This window comes from Gossypium raimondii, chromosome 5 (genome assembly GCF_025698545.1).
Source record: "Gossypium raimondii isolate GPD5lz chromosome 5, ASM2569854v1, whole genome shotgun sequence".
Classification (NCBI taxonomy): Eukaryota; Viridiplantae; Streptophyta; class Magnoliopsida; order Malvales; family Malvaceae; genus Gossypium; species Gossypium raimondii.
In genome coordinates this window covers 12,224,879-12,246,270 of record NC_068569.1, presented here as the reverse complement: position 1 = coordinate 12,246,270, position 21,392 = coordinate 12,224,879, and the positions used below count along the sequence as shown (strand labels likewise).

General features: G+C 31.5%; 2 protein-coding genes across 2 annotated transcripts; one reads left to right on the top strand and one right to left on the bottom strand.

Annotated features, from left to right (window-relative positions):
- The first annotated feature begins 15,758 nt into the window (after positions 1–15,758).
- On the top strand, positions 15,759–18,898 carry LOC105769540 (uncharacterized). The gene is made up of 4 exons (XM_012590234.2): positions 15,759–16,140; positions 16,783–17,582; positions 17,686–17,784; positions 18,556–18,898. The coding sequence occupies exons 1-3, from the start codon at positions 16,047–16,049 to the stop codon at positions 17,776–17,778; spliced, it is 987 nt and encodes a 328-aa protein (XP_012445688.1). The 5' UTR covers positions 15,759–16,046; the 3' UTR covers positions 17,779–17,784; positions 18,556–18,898.
- A 337-nt stretch (positions 18,899–19,235) lies between these two features.
- Positions 19,236–20,382, bottom strand: LOC105769541 (membrane protein PM19L). The gene is made up of 4 exons (XM_012590235.2): positions 20,148–20,382; positions 19,788–20,007; positions 19,625–19,670; positions 19,236–19,500 (listed from the first exon to the last, which is right to left on the bottom strand). The coding sequence occupies exons 1-4, from the start codon at positions 20,272–20,274 to the stop codon at positions 19,423–19,425; spliced, it is 471 nt and encodes a 156-aa protein (XP_012445689.1). The 5' UTR covers positions 20,275–20,382; the 3' UTR covers positions 19,236–19,422.
- Between the last annotated feature and the right edge of the window lie 1,010 nt (positions 20,383–21,392).

Below are 21,392 nucleotides of genomic sequence, written 5' to 3'. Positions count from 1 at the left end.
CACTGATGATTCAATCAAAAAATTTATTTTTTTAAAGATATTAACTACTTCATAAAACTAGAGGTAATTTTGTTTTCTATATTTAAAAAAAAAATACCCAGTAGTAATTAGCTCTTTTTTTTTTTGTTGATAAGAAAAATCAAACTTTCTACTGTTACTCTTTTGCGGGTTATTTTTTCCGAGTTTATTATGGAATAAGCTCTCTGCCTGCAAGGTGGTGAAAGTTTGTTAAAATAATGTCATCCATCCCACATCAACTACCAACTACATCATGTATTATGCGAGATTTTACATTCAAATTAAACATCTACACTAATTACAAATAAGTTGCAGGCTATATAAACATACAGTAACAGGCACATCCTATTAAGCAGTTTACCCAACCAAATCAAGGCAGGTGATGGGGATTAATAAAATCAGAGGTGAACAAATAAAATGCTGAAACATCGTTTTATCATCTAAATAATTCTAAAAAGAAGAAGAAGACAATTTAGAGGAAATTTACAGCTTTAAACCCTTGCGCTGTTTCAATCAATTGCAGGGTAGACCTTGACACCACATATTCAAATGATTATTCACTTCCAAATTTCTATAATTCTTCTTCTCTTTATACCCTTAAAACATATAGGAATATATATATATATATATATATGCCCCTGATATTAATATACTAAGTTTAAACTGATTGTTGTAGTTGTCCCTCAGTTTGGCCCAGAAACAGAGCAGAACCAGACAACACAACCTGATAGCTATAATCAACCCAAGAAGAAGAACAAATAATAGCAAGAGCAAACAACGGCGAGATTTGAATCAACCCATTCATTCTTTTAGATAATAATAATAAAGCAAATACAACCTACAAAATCCTTTTCATTTTCAGGAAATACTTTTATTTTCTATTTTTTAAAAAGTAAGAGATATGTCTGATAAGTGTTCAATAATGAAAATTGTTTGGTATGTATTTTCAAAATAAAAAAATTAAATAATTAAATTATAGTATAATTTATTAAAATATTTTACAATTTTAAAATAAAATATATTTAAGTTAAAAAGGTTTAAAGGTTATTAAAATAAAAAGTTGCACAGCAAATTTAACACATAAAATGAAACTTAAATTATTTTTTTCTTATTTTTAACTTTTTTCATTTTTCCAAAATATTTTAATTGAAAACAGTGAAAGCATAATTTTATATATTTTATTTTTCAAAATCATTCTCAAAATTTGTAACTAAGTATATTTTATTCACTATTTTCCATTTTTTAAGAAAATGAAAATGAAAATAATCGATCATGATTTCTTAAAACGAAACGCACACTAATCTTCACCAAAATCAGATAAAGCCTAAAAGCACGAAAAAAAGAAAAAAACCTTGTGGGCAATAACTTCTATTACCAAAAACCGGAATCTCCTTCCTGATTTTCGAAATGGTCAATTCTAGCAATAAATTCAATAAAACTAACGTTGTTTACTATAGAGGTAAATTTTAAAATTATATATTTAATGTTTAATTTGATATATAATTATATATATAATTTTTATTTACATGAAGTTTTAATTTTTATTAAATTATATACATTTGAATAAATATATTAAATTATTTTATATTAAATAAATAATTATATTTGTGTATGTAATATATAAACTTAAAATGATACTATATTAATAATTGTGTCAATAATCTATGAGAATTGAATCAAATAAAATTATATAAAATCAAAATTCATTTATAGTTATGAGATTTATCCTTAAATTATTTTTTAGAGTTATATATTTATATAAACACAAAAAAACTATATATTTAGGATCCAATAAATCATATTAAATGAATAAGAAAACTACCTAACAAATTACATTTTAGAAAAGTAGCGAATTATGTTTTAATTTTTGTGTTAGACCGATCCCGGTTCTAAATATGATAGGCAAAAACAATCTAGCAAGGAATCTGTAGTAGGAGAAGCAAAACCCAGGGCCATCCTTGGTTGCTTGGGGACCTTTGGAAGAGTCAAATCTACCCAGAACTAGAGGTGATCATGGGCCGGGCCGGGTCTAGAAAAAATTTTAGCCTGCTTCTTAGGCCTGGCCCGAGCCCGACCCGGCCCTGCCCTTTTTTTATGATAGAAAAAAAATGATTTTACTATTTTAATAGCCTATATTTCTATAATTTTTAAAAGATTAATTAACTTTTTTTATCATTTGAGGGGCAAAGTGTAATTTTACCATTACTATTTTAAAATTTTATAAATTATAAAGAGTTAAAAAAAGAATTTTTATTTTTATTTTAGAGTAGAACCCTTGCCCATGAAATATTATATCAACAAATTTAACAATACTAATAATTAAAATTAAATTTTAAAATTTGAAATATAAAAATTAAAAATTTTAAAATAAAAAAAGGAGGGAAGAGCTTAGGGATTTTTAGGGGATTAGGGAAATGGGAAATGGGGAGGGGAAATGAGAAATTTTTTAAAAAATATATATATTTATTATATTCGGGCCGAGCTGGCCCGGGCCAAAATGTTTTGCCCGAGGCCCGACCCATTTTCTAAGCGGGCCTTATTTTTTGCCCAAACCCATACTTCGAACTAATATTTTTACCCGAATCCTCCCATATTTCGGGCGGGTTATTGGGTCGGGCCGGACCACCCGGCCCATGATCACCTCCACCCAGAACAAAAAAGTTGAAAGGGGAAGCATACAAATTGGCACGAAACGCGATGGAAGAGAAATAGAGAAGTTTTGGGTCCAATGTGAATTTTGTTCTTAATTATGGGCTATTTTTTTCTGGTCAACCAATTATGATTTTTTTAAATTGGTTACTCAATTATAGAAATTTTTTTGTCACTCAACTACGAATTTTTAAATTAGCCACCCAACTAATTGAGATTATTATTTTTTGCCCGTTTCCGTTAATTGTACTAAAGGGAGGGTGACATGATAGTTAAAAAATCGGTATAATACCAAATTTAACTCTTAACTTTTACATATTATATTGATTTAGTTATAATTTTAAAAGTTAACCCTCAAAATTTGTAAATAGTCTCAATTTGGACATAATTACTGAAATAGGATTGCATGCTCATTATTTACAAGAATATGCAAATTACACAGTGAACCGACAGTGCCCCCTGAGCAATCGGCGACACCAACCTCCCCTAGCAATAATCATTTAGGCAATGATTAGAATTTTAAAAAAATAACTTTTTTATGGTGTTGCCTGAGCAATCGGCGGTACTGATATGTATTTACCCCAAAATATACATTTGTATTTCATAATGTTAGATCAAAAGAAAATATTTTTTAATGGTGTTGCTGACATGTCAAGCGGTACCATAATTAATTAATATTTAAAATATTTTATTTTTTAAAAGATTAAAAAAAGACTTGAAACTTTGTTTAGAAGCCGAACCCATGATTGACTGGTCACGTCGTTAGCAGCTCCCAACCGAGTTTCAAGCTTTTTTTATCTTTTGTTTATATTATATTATATGTATATATATTAAAATTTTCTACCAACCCCCACACAAACAACCTATTAAGAAAACAAAAAAACTAAAGACCTAGGCACCTAGCCACAACTAGGGGTGTGCAAAATTTGGGTAAAACCGAAAAAATTCGGTTAACCGACCGAATTCGGTTAATCGGTCGGTTAACCGAATTTTTTCGGTCGGGGTCGGTTAATTATTTTTTAATTTTTCAGTTAACTGTTAATTCGGTTCGAAACCGGTCGAACCCAATCTAAACCCAATCATTCAACCCAACCCAATTACCCGACCCAACCCAATCATAAAATTAAATTACAAATAATTTAATAAATAAAAATAAAATTTTAAAACTAAGACTAAAACTAAAGTCTAAAAGTCTAAAAATAATTTAATTATGTAGTGATTCAATTTGGTTAATTTGGTTAATTTGGGTAATTCGGTTAATTCGGGTAATTCGGTTAATTCGGGTAATTCGGTTAATTTTAACCAAAATAAAAAACATATAATTTTTGGTTAATTGGTTAACCAATCAATTAATGAAAAAATTTCGTTCGTTAATTTTTTGAAAAAATTTCGGTTCGGTTAACGGTTAAAGATTTTGAAAGGTCGGTTAATTCGGTTAATGTTATTTCGGGTCGGTTAACCGAATGAACACCCCTAGCCACAGCCGGAAAAAAAAGGAAGGAAGGTCCCCTCAAAGTTTCTAGTCAAACATATAGATTATGCCCTAGTTAGATACTGCGGGATTTGATAAAACAAATTTAAACTAATAATAATGATTTTTACAAAAAAAAAATTAATATTACAAATCTGATGTTAATATTACAAAAAAATTAAAATACCTTTTGTTTTTTGGAAAGGGACCTTTCTTTTTCAGCTGTGATTGGGTCCTTAACTTTATTTTTTCTCTTAACAAATTGTTTGTGTGGGGGTTGGGGGATGAAACCAACCCCCAATGATATATATAATAAAACAAAAGATAAAAAAAGGCTTGAAATTCGGTTTGGGAGTTGAACTTGTGATTAACCGATCATGTTGATGGCAAGCCGTCAAGGCGGTGTCGCCTGACGTGACCGGTCAGTCACGAGTTCGGCTCCCAAACCAAGTTTCAAGCCTTTTTTTATCTTTTAAAAATAAAAAATATATCAAATATTAATTAATTTTTTTTGCCACCTGACACGTCGACGACACCATTAAAAAATATTTTTCGGTCTAATAGTACAAAATACATGTATATATTTTGGAGTAAATACTTACCGATGTCGCCAATTGCTCAGGCTATACCATAAATTTTTAAAAAAAAATTCTAATCATTGCCTAAATAATTTCTGCCAATGGAGGTTGGTGTCGCCAATTGCTCAAGCGACACCGTCGATTTAATGTGTACTTTACCTATTCTTATAAATAATGGACATGGAATCCTATTTCAATAATTAAATTTCTTTTATATATTGTTTCGGTAAAAAACCCATCCCTCCTCTCTTCTCTGTTTTCCTTTGCTTTGCTTTACAAATGGCCATAACTAAATACTACCTTTTCTTTGGGCAATTTACAATTAAAAGCCTAATTTTTTTTAAATTTACCGAAATGGGCCCGGTATTTTATTATTTATCAGAATGAGCCATTTTCCCCAAAATCGCGTCCACGTCAGCGTGAAGTCAAGGGTCGTGTCAGCAAATCACATCCACGCCAGAGCGCTTTGCTGACGTGGACATAAATCGCGTCCATGTAAGCACTATGTTGCCACGTCAGCAAAGCGCGCTGATGTGGACGCGATTTGTTGCCACGTAGCGCGCCCCTGGGGACACGATTTCCCCGCGAGTGAACAGTGCAATGGTCATTTTTTTGACCGTTTCCCCCCAACAGTCAAAAAAAAATCTATAAATACCCCCACCCTTTATTTTTTTTCACAAACTAATCCTCTCTCAAATTTCCTCTCAATTTGCTCTCAATTTCCTCTTAAATTTCTTTTAAATCCCTATTTTTAAATAATTTTAAATTTTTTTATTTTTTAAAATTTTTTAAATCGTAAAAATTTGTCTTTATTATTAAATCAATGGCCGGAGAATTGACTCGTCTTGATAATCAGCACATATCCATCGAACAAATGAAAATGGTAAGTGTTAAATTTAATTTTTAAATATTATTTAAGAATTTTTTATTTATACATTTTTAGATAATTATTAATTTATTATTTGTTATAAAAGTCTGTAGATCGGATATTGGAATGCTATATCCGAAATATGCATGCTCCTCTATCACCGTTGGTAGAGAACTACCTGCGGGAAGCGGGTTTTTGGCACGTGGCGACGGTAGGCCGGGGATGCAAGTTGGACCCGAAACTTATTAGTGCATTGATCAAGAGGTGGAGACCCGAGACGCACACATTCCATCTTCCATGTGGAGAGTGCACTATCACTTTGGAAGATGTCAGTCTGCAATTGGGATTGCCGGTGGACGAGTTCCCAGCCACCGGGTTTGTTCAATTTGTGCTACGAGCTTTTAGGCGCTATTCCGTAGAAAATTAACGGAAGTCGGATCGAGATGGACTGGTTACGAGACACATTCCCGGATCCGGATAATGATTCAACCGAAGTAGAAAGAATCTGATATGCTCGGGTATACGTTCTTCAAATTATTTCTTCTAGAACCTACTGTAGCAAAAGCGCGTCCACGAGGGCGCGATTTCACAAATTCTTCTCACAAAGCATCCTGCCTGCCTGAAGCATGTTTTATACTATTTGCTCAGAAATGTCAAATCGAAATTATTTCTTCCAGGACCTACTGTAGCAAAAGCACGTCCACGAGGGCGCGATTTCACAAATTCTTCTTATAAAGCATCCTGCTTGAAGCGTTTTTTATACTATTTCTCAGAAACGTCAACTCGAAATTATTTTTGAAGGACCCATCAGAGCAAAAGCGCATTGCGTCGTAGCGACTTGAAATTCTTCTGATAAAGCATCCTGCTTTGATTTTATCTTAAAAACCCATAAACACGCAACGTAATCCAATTTTAAATAAATTATAATTAATTTAATTAGGAAACCCTAACCCCTTAATTGTTTACTTTTTTCTCCAAAACCTTAAAAATCCTAAAAACCCTAAACCCTAACCCTAAAAACCAAAAACCTAATGTGGGAAAAACGGGAAAAATGCGTCCCCAGGGGCGCGTACGTGGTAGCAAATCGCGTCCATGTCAAAGCGCTTTGTTGACGTGGCAACAAATCGTGTCTACGTAAGCGTGATTTGTTGCCACGTCAACAAAGCGCTCTGACGTGGACGCAATTTGCTGACATGTCCTCTGACTTCGTGTTGACGTGGACACGATTTGGGCGAAAATGGCTGATTTTGGTAAATAATAAAATATCGGGCCCATTTCGATAAATTTAAAAAAAGTAGCTTTTTTTGGTATTTTGCCCCTTTTCTTTCCTTTTTTAAAGTAGTGGTTATTCTTAGAGCTTCCTAGGGATACTCCTTTTTGTGTAAAAATTTGTGGCCTATGGTAAACATATTGTAATGGTTTTAAGCATTTTTTAAAGCTTCATTTGTTTGTTATTTAAGGATTACTTTGAGAAGAATAGGTAATTATCATGCACTTATCATGTTTTCTTTTATAAAAAGTAGGTAATTATCATGTACTTATCATGTTTTCTTTTATAAAAAGTGGTTTTATTAGGATGATATTTTTTATTTTTATATTAAATTAATAAAAATCTACATATGATAAAGTTTGAATTTAGACTCATAATATTTAAATTTTCAATTTTATCACTCAAGTTAAAATTTCAATTTGTTTTTTTATAAACGTTTTATATATTAGGACAATCCATACGGAAAAAAATATTTGTTCAAGCCCCGCTCAAGTGGGGTTGGATGGACTACCCAATCCTTGGACAAACCTAATCTCCACCTAATGGATGGACTGTCCTAGGAACAACTAGCCCACCAAACCCTACTTGAGTCGGGTTTGGACAAATTTTTTTACCCTGAGCTGATTAGAATTTAAATTAAATAATAAAAATATTTTAAATATAAATATATAAAATATCAATTAAAATATATATTTCATTATTTTTTAACAATAAAATGGGCTTTTTGGATGGGCCGAACCGACTCAAAAATGAACATGGACATGAATTTTTTTTTTGCAACCGGATCTCAACCTAGCCCATGGACAACTTTAGTGGAGATAGGAGAAAGTAGTGAGAGAGGGAGAGAGAGTTTTGGTTGGTTCTTGGGCCTTATAAGGGGCATTGTCTGCCCCTTCCCGAACTTTCACATGTTCTCTTGTTAATGATTCTGTACTATCTTGATTCAGTCAATATATCGATGTTTCTATTTCTTGGGTGCAAGTTGCCCTATTAAGATAATAAATAAGCGTAATGTATGAATATCAAACAAACCACCTTTGTCAAGGGTGTGATCTCTTGATATGTGCTCGTCTTACTTTGAACCGGCAAGGTAGGCGTTCCAAAGTCCTAGTTAACAAGATGAAAAGTTATATATATATATATATATATATATATATATATGTATATATGATGTAATTACAACACAAATAATTAAAATAAGCATGAATTTACAAAAAAAAGTATATAAAATAATTACTAATGCATTAAATTATATACTAAAATCATGTGCACATGAGCACGAATAATTTTTCTCTAATAAATTAATTTGGTATGAGAAATTATGTATTAAAATATGACATGGCATAGTCTGAACTCATAAATTCTTTTATGAATAGAATCACTGTAGCAAATAATATGTGCAATCATTTTAAAAGTACATACCAATATAGTTATAAATTACAGATACTATATTGATTTTGATGTCATGTGGGTCACCCTAATTTAATTAAAAATTAAATGATTTTTAATAAATATAATTATGAGATATTTTAATATCTTATATAAAATTTATAAAAATAAATCGTAAAAATAACCACACATAATAAAAATTATGAATTTCAAACCCTTACTATTATTATTTCAATTAAAACTATATTTACTTTTCATATAATTTTTATAAATATATATTAAATATAATTTTTATCCATGACATGAATGCACTATAATCTAATATATATTAAATTCATGAGAAAGTATGTATATTAACAAATAAAATAAGGATTACGGAATTATAATTTAAATATGAAAAAAATCATACTTAACTAAAGCTTATTATTATTTTGATACAACTAAAGCTTATTATTAAATTAAGCTGAAAACTATTATTTTAAGAGCATTTGAAATTGATTCTAATTGGAAATTAGTACACTATAATTTAGAGTTTATTATATGTTGTAAAGATGGGTGGGCACATGCACGTTTACATCGAGATCGGTTAGTTAATGTTTTGAAGCGTATCACTAATCTATACTACTAAATATAAAAGGAAGGTTTTAAGGCCTTGACACCTGTCTAATTTCATTTCTTTCTTCACTTTTTCTTTTACATAATGGTTAAATTTTACTTCTAATCTCTTTGTTTTTTAAGATTGTATAAGAATAGTTAATTTATAATTTTGATCTTTATATTTTGCTTAAATTTGAAATTTAATCTATATATTTCAGGTTTGAAATAATTTGATACCTCAACTCTTATAATCCATTAGTTAGTCTAAATACTTTATTCCATTTAAAATGTTGATATAAACTTTTAAGATTTGTTAACATCATTAAAATTCTGTATTAAATCCAAATCTATTATGATGCCATTTACTGCATGCACACCTATTGAGTTTTTTTTAATTTCAAATTGTCACGTCAAAAGTTTAATTGAATTTTAACAGTATTAACAAATAAACCTATATTTTAAACTCGAAAAAAGATTAAATTATTGAAAATTAAAGTATAAAAGATGAATTTCAAATATATAAATAGTACAACAACTTAAAGCATATTGCAACCTTTAATTTTCTACTCTATAATCGGAAATGAAATAAATATTTAACCCGACGTGAAGCTTGGGAGAGAATCATACTAGTTAATAATTAAATTTTATATAATATAAAATGACAAGAAAAGCTTTTCTTGTTTCAAAAAGAAAAATGTTAAATTTTGTTATGACTATATGCATAGTGTGAAAGTTGCGAATTTAATCATTATACTTTGATTTGGTCATTTTAGTTTTGAATTTTAAAATTTAAATTTTAGTCATCACCAAATGATAATTATTAAATTCATTAAATTTTACTATTTTGAAATTTGATATGTAATGTCATGTTAGCTTATTATTTCCACATGTTACTAAAAATCTAGTTAATGAATTAACTACGGTCATTTGCGTAGATAGAAGTTTCAAGGTTTAAAAAGTATAGGGACATAAAATGATTGAATTGGAGAATATGAACCAAATCTATAACTAGACGCATGATATATGACTAATAATTGAATTTAATCAAACGAATTTAGCTGCTATTGTTCCAATCAAGACTAAAACTTCAAAAATTCAAAAAGATAAGAACTAAAACCGACCAATTCAAAAAATATAAAAATTAATCAAATTAAATTATGATGATTAAATCCATAAATTTCAGAAAGTAAAAAAAAAAACCCTCTCTATGCCGAAATTCAACCAATCATCTTATTTTTATAATATTCTTGTTCACGCTCAGCAAGTACAAAACTAGAAATTAGAAAGTCAGATCGTCCACTTTATTTCTGATATGATCCCAAATCAACCAACACTTTTGATGCTTTGGTGACTGAAGTCCCCCATAAATTAATCCCAAAAGCCACGTGACCACTGACCTCTTTATTTTACTTAAATAATATTAAAAAAACTTAAATGGCATGTTGCAATAATTATGTACCAAAATAATACATTCAAATGGGTGGAGGGTGATGCATAGGCGGCACCACCCTGATTCTGACACAATTTCGTTAAAAAAAAGGGTATAAGAGTGTGCTGCCTATCTGATAGGCAGCACACCTAGTATTTTTCCCTCCCCACACTCCCCCATTCGGCACATTTTTGTAAAGTATTATTTGGTTAAAAAGAGCTATTAAGGTATGTTTGTATTTATTCTATATTTTCATTCATTCATAATTTATTTTTAATGTTTATTGAAGTAAATAAGCCAATTTATATTATGTACAAAGAATGTTTTATTTTTTTTATGTAATTTATTTGTTATGTGTGTTTTAGGTTGATTAGATTTATTTTTATGAAATTTATTTTTCATGTTATTTTGATTATTTTAATATATTTTTATTTTTTATGTAGGTAAAAGATGAGATCATTGATATAGAATTTGGAATTTATGAGATAAATTAGGAATTAGTTTATATGTTCTAATTTTTAAGATTTTATAATTGAGAATAAGAATTTATGTTTTTAAATTTTATTTTTATGTTTGTTATAAATATTAAAATTAAAATTTCTTTTGAAGTTCTATGCAAAAAAAAATATTTTTGACAATAATTAAGTTGGCATGTTATTATATGTATTATATTTTAAATCAAAACATTTTACTTATTATCATTTTAAAATAATAATAATATTTGCATTTATTATGTATCGTTTATGTTATTTTTTATTGGCATGTTATTTTATTATTTTAATATAATTTTTGTTTTTTATGTAGGTAAAAGATTAAACCATTGAGCTAAAATTTGTGAATAAGACCATTGAGTTGGAGTTTAAGTTGGAATTTATAAGATATATTTATTTTGTTAATGTAGTATAGCAAAAAATATGATGTGGACAAAACTGTTTGGTTTTTTTTTTTTTTGTAATTAAAAGCAATATATAAAATTTAGGTATTTTGATAAATATTTAAAATGAGCTGGATGTGGGAGTGTGGGGGGGAAATACTAGGTGTGCCGCCTATCAGATAAGCACCACACCCCTATACCTTTTTTTTTTTAATGAAATTGTGTCAAAATCAGAGTGGTGCCGCCTATGCACCACCCTCCACCCATTTGAATGTACCATTTTAGTACATAATTATTTCAACATGCCATTTAGATATTTTTTTAATGTTATTTGGGTAAAAACCCCTTTCATTCGCAACTAACGGTTTATTTGGATTCGAGTACAACAATGTTTAACTTTCTAACTTTTATATAAGTTTAATTGCTATATTTTAATTTCACGTAATTTAATTTATTTAATTTTATATATTATTAATAAGTGAAATTTTCAACATTATTAACATTGTCATCAATTTAATAGTTTGAATTAATAATATCAGGTTTAATATAATATTTGGTATCGAATTTGATTCCTTTTTAATTTGGTATCTTTTTTTCAATTTGATACACGAATTTGTCAAACATTATATAAATTACTCCAATGGACTAATAATGTTTTTTTAGGTAACAAAAATAATTAATGTATAATTGAGATGTAGCAAATGACCTAATTTTTTTTTAATGTTCAATTACTTTTAGTTTATTTTATTTATTTCATTTTAATTTAAAATAATGAAATTCTTTTATTTTGGATTTTAAAACTCTTGTTTTCTTATTCAATATTAATTTGTTAAATATAGCTCAATGCATAATTTTTTAACACGAATTTCCTCTAATACTAATAATATTTTTATAGCATAACACGATTTTTTAACATCATTAGTGTTTTGGGTTAATATCATTTAACAAGTTTGAGTATTAATTAAACCTAAAAAAGGATCAAGTTTAGGTAATAAATTGGACCAAACAAGGCTTAGGTAGCAAATTAGGAAAAATGTCAACAAATTGAGTCATAAAAAGTTTAGGTGTCAAATTAGGAAAAAAAATGTCAAGTTTAGGTGTAACACCCCTAACCCGTATCCATCGCCAGAACAGAGTTACGGAGTATTACCAGAATTTACAGAACAAATACAGTTAATTCATATCATTTACTATTCATATCTGAAACTAAACATATTCAATCATATTGTCCCTCAAATGGACCTTCGAGGTCCAAATTATACATTAGAAACAAATTGGGACTAAATTGAGAACTCAGGGAATTTTTCGTAAAATTTCAAAATTTTCCTTATGTGCAGGGGACACACGCCAGCGTGGCCAGGCCGTGTGGCTCACACGGCCAAGTGACACAACCGTGTCTTAGGCCGTATGGGCATTCGATGTGAGGCACACGGCTGTGTTCCAGCTCACGTCCAATTTAGGTTGTATACTAACTTAGTCACACGGCCGAACCACACGCCCATGTGAGCATACTGACTTACATAATTTAGGTGCAGGGTTCACACGAGCAAGTCACACGCCTGTTTACCAGGCCGTGTGACACACACGCTCGTGTCTCTGCCCGTATGAAAATACCTGAACATTCTGGTTTGAAATTTTAAGGTGTAGGGGACACACGGCCAAGTCACACGCCTGTGTGCCAGGCCTTGTGACACACACGGCTGAGACACACGCTTGTGTCTCTGCCCGTGTGGACAAAATAATGTCATTTCCAAGCCTTATTTCTCACCCAAACTTGTCTTCCACCTACATCAACATTTTAACACATTCACCAACGAATTCAAGACAAAACCAAATCTTAAACTTGACATTTTACACATATAACCAATGTATCCTTAGGCTTCCCAATAGACAATTTATTATTATGTCATTCTAAAACTTATACTTACCTAGATACCAAATGCATATATGCATGATCATATTCATACTTTAAACATGATAATACCATATATATATATATATATATATCAAAACATGACCATTACAAGCCATTCCAATGGCTATTTACAACCAAAACATGTGTATGTCAACATTTGACCAATTTAACCTAAACATGCCACTATATCCTAATTAAAGTTTGCTATTTATACCAAAAAGAGCTGAAGGATAGTGTGATCTTGCTCCGACCCGCTCCGACCCGCTCCAACTTTATGAGTTTCCGAGTACTATAAAACAGAGGAAATAAAACAAATTAAAGTAAGCATTTAATACTTAGTAAGTTCGTATAACAAGAATTTAACTTACCAATCATGTTCATTTAAAGTAAGCATACATAGTATACCCAAATCATTGCAATCAATAACCTAAACACATATACATTCTCATCAAACATGTTAGTTATGTAATTCATATAAATACCGAGAAATATGGATGAGCTCATCAATATTCCATTTTCACGTACATATATTTATCACTTCAAGTTTCAAATGAACATGTACATATCACATTTTTGTATATCAAGTATTTCTCATAGTCACTCATCTTGAATTCATATAATCTTATACTGGAACTTTACCCGTTAAATCATTCAAAATATCGATGGATTTATGGGCAGTACACACGAAGTGTACAATATGGTAAATCCGTCAACTCATATCCGAGAGTGCTTATAAAAGCACATAAACGGGAAATTTATCCCGGCTAAAACAGGAAGCTCATAAGAGCCGTATTCAGGGAGCTCATACGAGCCGATAATGGGTAGCTTCGAAGAGCCATTAATCGGGAAGCTCCAGATAGCCATATGTCGAGAAGTTCAAGCGAGCTATATCAGGAAGCTCACAAAGAGCGAATGCTCATAAGAACCTATCGGGACGCTCTGAAGAGCTACAATGGGAAGCTCGCAAGAACCGTATAACGGGATGCTCATGAGAGCTAATAATAGGACGCTCTTTCGAGCTATGGTGTGTCTGCAACATATGCAAGACCACAACCAATACGAGAGCCCTGTATCCAATTGATTTTCATGTATTCAAACAGGTTTTAGTATTTATCGAGCATTTTTCGAATATATGATTAATTTCATAAACATAACAATTATACAATTCAATATTCACATATACAACATTTAATTCAAACATATAAATGTACACAATTTAGTTACACGAACTTACCTCAACACTTGCTCGTGTATGAAAATCTACTATTCCGATACTTTTTCTTTTCCTCTATCTAACTCCTTATTTGATCTTTCCGGATCTATATAAATGAACTTAATCACCAATTTATTATATTTTATATTCAAATCAACCCAATTCACATCTTAGGTAAAAGTACCATTTTGCCCCTATACTTTTAATTAATTCCAATTTCATCCCTAGGCTCGGAAAATGAAATTCATGCAATTTAATCCTTATTCCAAGCCTAGCCGATTTTCACATATAACAATAATCGTCCATGTATTTCACAAAAATAAAAAATTTTCCATGAATTTTACATCTTTTCAATTTAGTCCCTAAATCACAATTTCATGGAAATTTTCTTTACAAAAGTTGTTTATCTATCAACAACCTTCCATTTTTCTACCATGAATTTCAAAATTTCAGCATACTCATCCTTGGAAAAATTTTAATACTTTGATAACTTTGCAAACTAATCCCCAAATTAACTAGATTAGGTTATTGCGATCTCGGAAATATAAAAATTACTAAAAACGGGACAAGAATGCTTACCCAATTAAGCTTGCTTGAGTTCTTTTTTCTTAGCTAGGGTTTCCATAAAAAATTGGGGAAGATGATGAAAATAAGATGATATTAGATTATTATCATCTTTAATTATTTCAATTTCCAATTTAGTCCTTTTCTTTATTTAATTTTCCATGGATGAATCATCATAATTATCTACTAACTCCATTTAATGGTCTAATTTCATATAAGGACCTCAAGTTTTGAATTCCATAGCTATTTGCTACCTATAGCTGCTAGAACTCAACTTTTGCATTTTACACTATTTGGTCATTTTATCAATTAAACATGTAATCGGTAAAATTTTATTAACGAAATTTTCATAAGTTATTCCTATTATAATGCAGACCATGCAATAATATTAAAATTATTTTTCTTTTTGACTCAGATTTGTAGTCCCGAAACTACTGTTCTGATTTTATTGAAAACGGGCTGTTGCATTAGGTGTCAAATATTATATTAAGCCAAAAAAGCAAAAGGACTAAAACTATAATAAAACCTTTTAAATATATTTGAAATCTAATTCAAAAAAATGTTAAACTGCATACATGAACAGCTGTACCACTTATTTTCAAAATTTCATGATTTCAAGCCATTTTCATTTTTCAAATATACCGCAGAAGTACCCTCTATGGGCCCATCAATGCCGTGTATTTTATAAAAAAGTCCAGATTTAGAGAAACAATCAAATCCCCCCAAAAAATGCAAAGAAAATAAAAATAAAAGTAGTATACTAACAAAAATCATGTGGCTATAAATAAATAAATGAATAATAATGAAATAATGGCGCAATTAAAAAATGTCACTTATTCGTTGTACCTGCCATAAAATAAAAAGTTCCATTTTAGCAAAGTACAGAATAAAAACAAGTTAATGAAGGACAAAATGTTTTAACCATCAAAGAGAGAATGCACAGAGCGTTGCTTGAAGCAGAATCTGAATTGTAGCACTAGCAACCAATTATGCTTTGGGTTTTGCCACTACTTTGTTGTATAATTTCTGAAACCACAGCTACAAAATATTAATATTTACTGTGTATTATACAGGTAGGATAGTCCACGGTGAGTGAGAGCAGCCAAATAGGCACATAGAGAGAGAGAGAGAGAGAGAGAGAGGGGATATTAGGGGACACCCCACACGATCTGTGGAGGAGAAAAAAGAGAAGGGGGGAATCATCATCAATCATGCCATCAGGTTCTAAGAAGAGAAAAGCGGCTAAGAAAAAGAAGGAACAAGCAACCAACAACACCAATTCATCAACTAACAACAACCCACATGGTATTTTGCTTTGCTTTTCTATGGAATCTTTGTTTTTGGGTTTTCTTTTTCTCTTTAATGATGATGGGTATTTTCCTTTTTATTTATTTATTAATGAGAAGTCCTTTTGGTTGAATCTTGATTTGATTATCCATCTGTCGATGCTATTCATTTCTGGATTTACTGTTTTTGATATTTATTAAAGTAAATCAGCTTGCTTTGAAGGTTTCATAGCTAATAGTGTTAATTTTCTAGTTCTTACCCTTGATTAATAGATTCGGTTGCTTTTCATTGGGATTGTCATTCTTTAATCACTTACTGGTTACTTTATGATATTTTCTTTTCTTTTTTCCTTTTCCGAGATTTTCTTGTTTTTTACCTCAGTTCCTGCTATTAATGAATTGGATCCCGAATTCTTCTCTATCATTTCTCAAGTTATAGTCCGGTGCGTTTTTTTTTCTTGGTTTTAATTGCCATGTGTTCATGGTTTTTCTTTTTAAGTTAGTTTTCATGGAAAATCATCGGAGATAATTTCGCTTAGTCAATTTAAAATTGTCACTCGGTTTTTCTATAGTGTTTATTTCGGCCATTTCTAGAGGGGGTTGGTAGACTTGCTGTTTGCTTAGTGATTAGAACTATTCTGATTTTACCAAATGGTGCTAGGAAATGGGGATCAAAGAAGCCAAGATGAAAGAGAAAGTGACGGTGGCGATGTTGGTTCCCCCGCATCTCAAGGCGACCCCAATCACCAGCATCCATTCAATCAGAGGGAAGAAGAAGGAAAAAGAGGGGCTTCACCTGTTCAATCGCATGTAACTGAGGACAAGTCTGTGGAAGAAGCCAATAGAGATGCAGAAAGCTCTGAGATATTGAGATCGGATGATGTTTTTGCTGTTAAAGTTGAAGATGAGTCGGGACCTAAGGAGGATCTTGAGACCACGCTTGTCGCCATTCGGCACATTAAGCATGAGAAGAGCTCTAGTAGCAGCAGTAGCAGGAGCAGTTCAGATGATGAATCTCAAGTCACTCAGAAGAATTCTAAGGAAGAAGCCTATAATTTTGTTTCTGAAGCGACTGCATATGGCAATGAGGATAAGCTGGCTACTGTTACATCTGAAGAAGTCCTGAAGTTGGTTGAGAATGAAGCAGTCGGAAATGTTGATAGTAATTCTGCAGTTGAAACTGCTAACGTTGACAATTTGGTAAAAAGTGGGTTATATGTGCCAGAGGAACTGGATCATGCTGCAGAAGTTTCTGCAAACAAATCAGTGTCTGTTGTAGTTGAACCAGGGTTGAAGGAAAGTGAAGAGAAATTATTGCCTTCTTCAAATGGTGTCTCTCAGGTTGAGTTGGGAGAAAATGAAGGAAAAAATGTATCATCCTCTGCTACTTCTACTGCTGAAAGTAGTACTGTGGTGGAAAATCCCCAACATCTTGAGTCCCATGATCATTCTGAAAAGCAGGTATATCTTTGCTCCTATTGTTTTCTAAAGTTGCTGGTTTAAAATTCTTTATTTAAGTTGACTTAATGGGTTTTCTTGTTTATTTGCTGCATTGGTTCCCAAGCCTCTTGTTGCTTCGACTCCACCAGTGGTGCAAAGAACCTCGTTGTTCAGTTGCTGCGGATTGCTTGATGTTCTTACTGGTTCTGGGAGATAATTGCAGGTTTGATTTATCCATTGAATTTAATAACTGCAGTATACTTTCCTTTACAGTTTGCAGTACTTCATATTAAGATATGCTCGGTAGCTCATATCCTCTTGTGTGTGCTCACATGAGAACACTAGGATTATGTAACTGCATCTTGATATCTGGAACTTATTGCTCCTCATATCGTATGGTTGTTCTTCAACTATCTGGCATTCTTTTACAATCTTCTTCAATGGCCTTGATTTTTCTCTCTCTGTGTGTGCGTGTTTTTCTTTTTCTTTCTGGCTTCATTATTACAGTAATCACCAATTATCCAGGTTGATCCAAATAGGCTTGATGAATGATGAAACATCATATGGTAGCATGTTCAATTGATGCGCTCATTTTCTTCAATTATCCTCTAGAAAACTTGGCAAAATTTGGCTTTGCATAATATGCTGAAGGCTATGTCTGGGATTAATTGCCTGCCTCATGGAATTAAGGATCATCTGCCAAGGGCAATTGTATTTTGACCTCCCCTCCATTTCCAACTTAGAAGTTCCATATAAATGATTGGATGTCTATATGTGTACAGCATTCCAATTTCTAGTGTCAACTGGGGAAAATATCTTGGTCAACTTAATTGTTGGTGCTTGATACTGATATATTGTTCCATGTTAAAAAAACAAAAAAATAAAAAGAAGAAACTTGATTAGTGGCTCTGTCATTACCCCCTTGCATAACTTAACATAAAGCTGAGTCATCAGTCATGTGCCTGATATATTGTTCGGTTTCTTTTTAATGCAGAACCATCGGTTCATGGGGCTTCAGTAGACATGGCAATTCGTCAAAGTCACAAAGGGTTTGGTTTCTATACGTCTATTTCATTTCAAGGCTCGATGTGTTTTCTTTTTTTTTTTTTTTTAAGAATAAGGGGCATCAGACCTAGCTAGAAAAACAGTAATGAAATTTTGTCGTAGTTATACTGTGAATGCTGATAGTTGCTAGTTGTTGGTTCCTAGCTTTGATTACATTCTTTTATTGTCACTTTTGCGGCTTAGTTTCTTAGCTAGGTTATTTAGTTCTTGTTCCAAACCGTGTGGACTAGTTTCGTTAAAGAATACCAAGGCTTTTGAGTGTAATTTCAACATGGTTGCTTTGTCAGTGCCGATATTCTGAATTTTGTTTCTCTGTTTCTTCCACAGCAAATTTATGGTTAGTGTTTCTTAGCTAAGATCATAAGAGGTGTTAAATACTACTACTCTATAATCATGGATTGTACATGATTGAAGATTAGTTTCTTTGATTAGTGCTGCCTTGAGGAGAAAAATGTTCTTGAGTAACCATTGCTTTGTTTTGGAACCGGAAACCTAGCCGTTCTTTGGGATCAATTAAATATGAAACTCGAAACTCAATAAACTTAATCGAATTAACCTAGTATGTGAAGAATGTCACTTTACTGGTTGGACATCAAAGATAAAGAAGCATTGGGAGATTGATGAAATCTTGTTATTGCACCAGAAGATTTTACAAGATGTAAAAATCCAATTGTATCACACACCAATTACATCTAAAGAATCAAATGAATACAAAAGAGAAAAATTCATGGCGACAAAAGATATAAAATGAAGACGCAATCACGGAGCATTTAACCATGTTTTCAACATATATCGTTTAAGCGCCACCGTGAATCGCTGCTATGTAAAAAAGCTGTGTAACTGTAAGAATGATTATAAATGCTTCCATTGTTCTCTGCAAAATAAGAAATCATTCACTTTAGCCAACAGATTCACATACATATGTATGTTGCAATTTCTTTCAAGGAATAAGATGTGATGGAGGTTTTAATTGGGTGAGTGGTGAAGTTCATTCTTACCAGACGAGCATTCCTGATTTCAAGGTCAATCTGTTTGCAGGCAAATCTGCGAAAGAAAATTTTCAGGTTAGTTTAGAAACGAAGGGTTGGATATTTTTCAACTTTAGATTGGATGTTAAAAGCTAGTGTCTGAAGATGGCAAGAGTTAAAGAGGGTGTCTGACCCCATGGCAAGTAGAGTAAGGGTCCAAGCAACGCCTGCAACCGAAGCTGCTGACGGTAAGCTACTGGCATGCCATGAACGGATATGGTTAATGCCGGCAATGGCAGATGCTACACCGACAACTCCGGCTAGCATAGCAAATGTCACGAAGAATCCAGTGGCAGCATTTCCCATGGGGAAGTAAATGGGTGAGAAATGCGCGGGAAGTTCAAAGGCAGGTCCTGCATGTAGGTGTCACATAAAGAATCCCACTAAAAAAATTAAAACCTTAGGAATACGTTATATTCTATTCTAACACTAGTATTTGCTTGCGATAAAAGAAGGGTTATGGATAGAGGCAAATACAAGGATGGTGACATACCAATGATAAAACCATGATCGATGGCTTTATTGACGGCCCATCCACCAATCCCCAAAACAATGACATACATGCAGAAATTAAGGAACAAAAGCAGACCAGCCACGGGTTTCATTTGATCATTGGCCATTGCCTGCCTTTTTTTCTGATGATTTTAAAGATTAAAAGTTGCTGACAGAAGGGGAAAAGAAGAGACCAAGAAAGATTATGACAAGCACATGTGATTTGTGCGTATGAGAAGGTAATATATATGGCGTCAAACGAGGGGTTTGGTTCTTTTCTTGCAAAGGCTAGCTTCTTGTTCCAAAGGGGGGATTTGTAGGGTTGTAAAGAGGATGCTTCATGGTGAATGCAAGGCATGGAAGAAACCCCTCAGATTCTTGCTTGCTTTCTGGTTTGCTGCTTATTCTTTTTGAAAATGCTACGTTGTTGAAGTAGTAATTTGTTGGTGGGAGGAAATATGATATGCTTATATTCTTTGGCAGTGGATGAGGGGCTCCTTGGAAGTTTATCTGGACCCCTTTCCTACCTTGCCTCTCGCGGCAAGTTACGATGTATAATGAGACGATTTAATTTTCAAGTAAAATGAATTTAGATTTAAATTTAATCTCTCTAATAAATTATACAAAGTAAGCAATGTAATTTAAAGAAAAATAATTAAAATATGAAATCACTATATATATATATAAACATAAATGTATGAATGTGTTGAAATATACTCAAATGATAAAATTTTAAATAGATTCGTCCAATTTAGACTCATCTTTTAAAATAAAATTATAATAAATAAATAATATAAAAAGTATATAAAGCATGAGATATTAGTCTCCTACTTAAATAATCAAAAGGTTAAATTATAAGAATAGTTACTCAACTATGTTTTTGTTCTATTTTGTCAGTTAATTATTAATTTTTCGATTTAGTTACTCAACTTTTCAAAATTAAATATTTCATAACTCTTCCGTTAGTTTCCATTAGATGAGTGACAAAAAGCTAATGTGAGCCCTTTTATTGTATTAATCTAAAAATTCAACAAATTTAGCTCTCAATGTTTACAAACTTTATCATTTTAATTTTAATTCTAAAAATTCAATAAACTTAACCTTCAATATTTACGAAATTTATCAATTTAGTTCTAACTTTAAAATTTTCAAAATAAAAGGAAAAATATTAAAAAATTCCTTTTGGATAATTTTTAAAATATAAAAAGTATAAATAATTATAAATAAAAAACCAAAACATATGTAC

What these genes read in the sequence shown, in the direction of transcription:
- LOC105769540 (XM_012590234.2), top strand. Translation starts at nt 16,047, where the DNA reads ATGCCATCAGGTTCTAAGAAGAGAAAAGCGGCTAAGAAAAAGAAGGAA. An exon ending in AACTAACAACAACCCACATG is followed by an intron (nt 16,141 to 16,782) that starts GTATTTTGCTTT and finishes AAATGGTGCTAG; the next exon opens with GAAATGGGGATCAAAGAAGC. An exon ending in ATGATCATTCTGAAAAGCAG is followed by an intron (nt 17,583 to 17,685) that starts GTATATCTTTGC and finishes TTGGTTCCCAAG; the next exon opens with CCTCTTGTTGCTTCGACTCC.
- LOC105769541 (XM_012590235.2), bottom strand. Translation starts at nt 20,274, where the DNA reads ATGGCCAATGATCAAATGAAACCCGTGGCTGGTCTGCTTTTGTTCCTT. An exon ending in CGATCATGGTTTTATCATTG is followed by an intron (nt 20,008 to 20,147) that starts GTATGTCACCAT and finishes ACCTACATGCAG; the next exon opens with GACCTGCCTTTGAACTTCCC. An exon ending in CTTACTCTACTTGCCATGGG is followed by an intron (nt 19,671 to 19,787) that starts GTCAGACACCCT and finishes TTTCTTTCGCAG; the next exon opens with ATTTGCCTGCAAACAGATTG.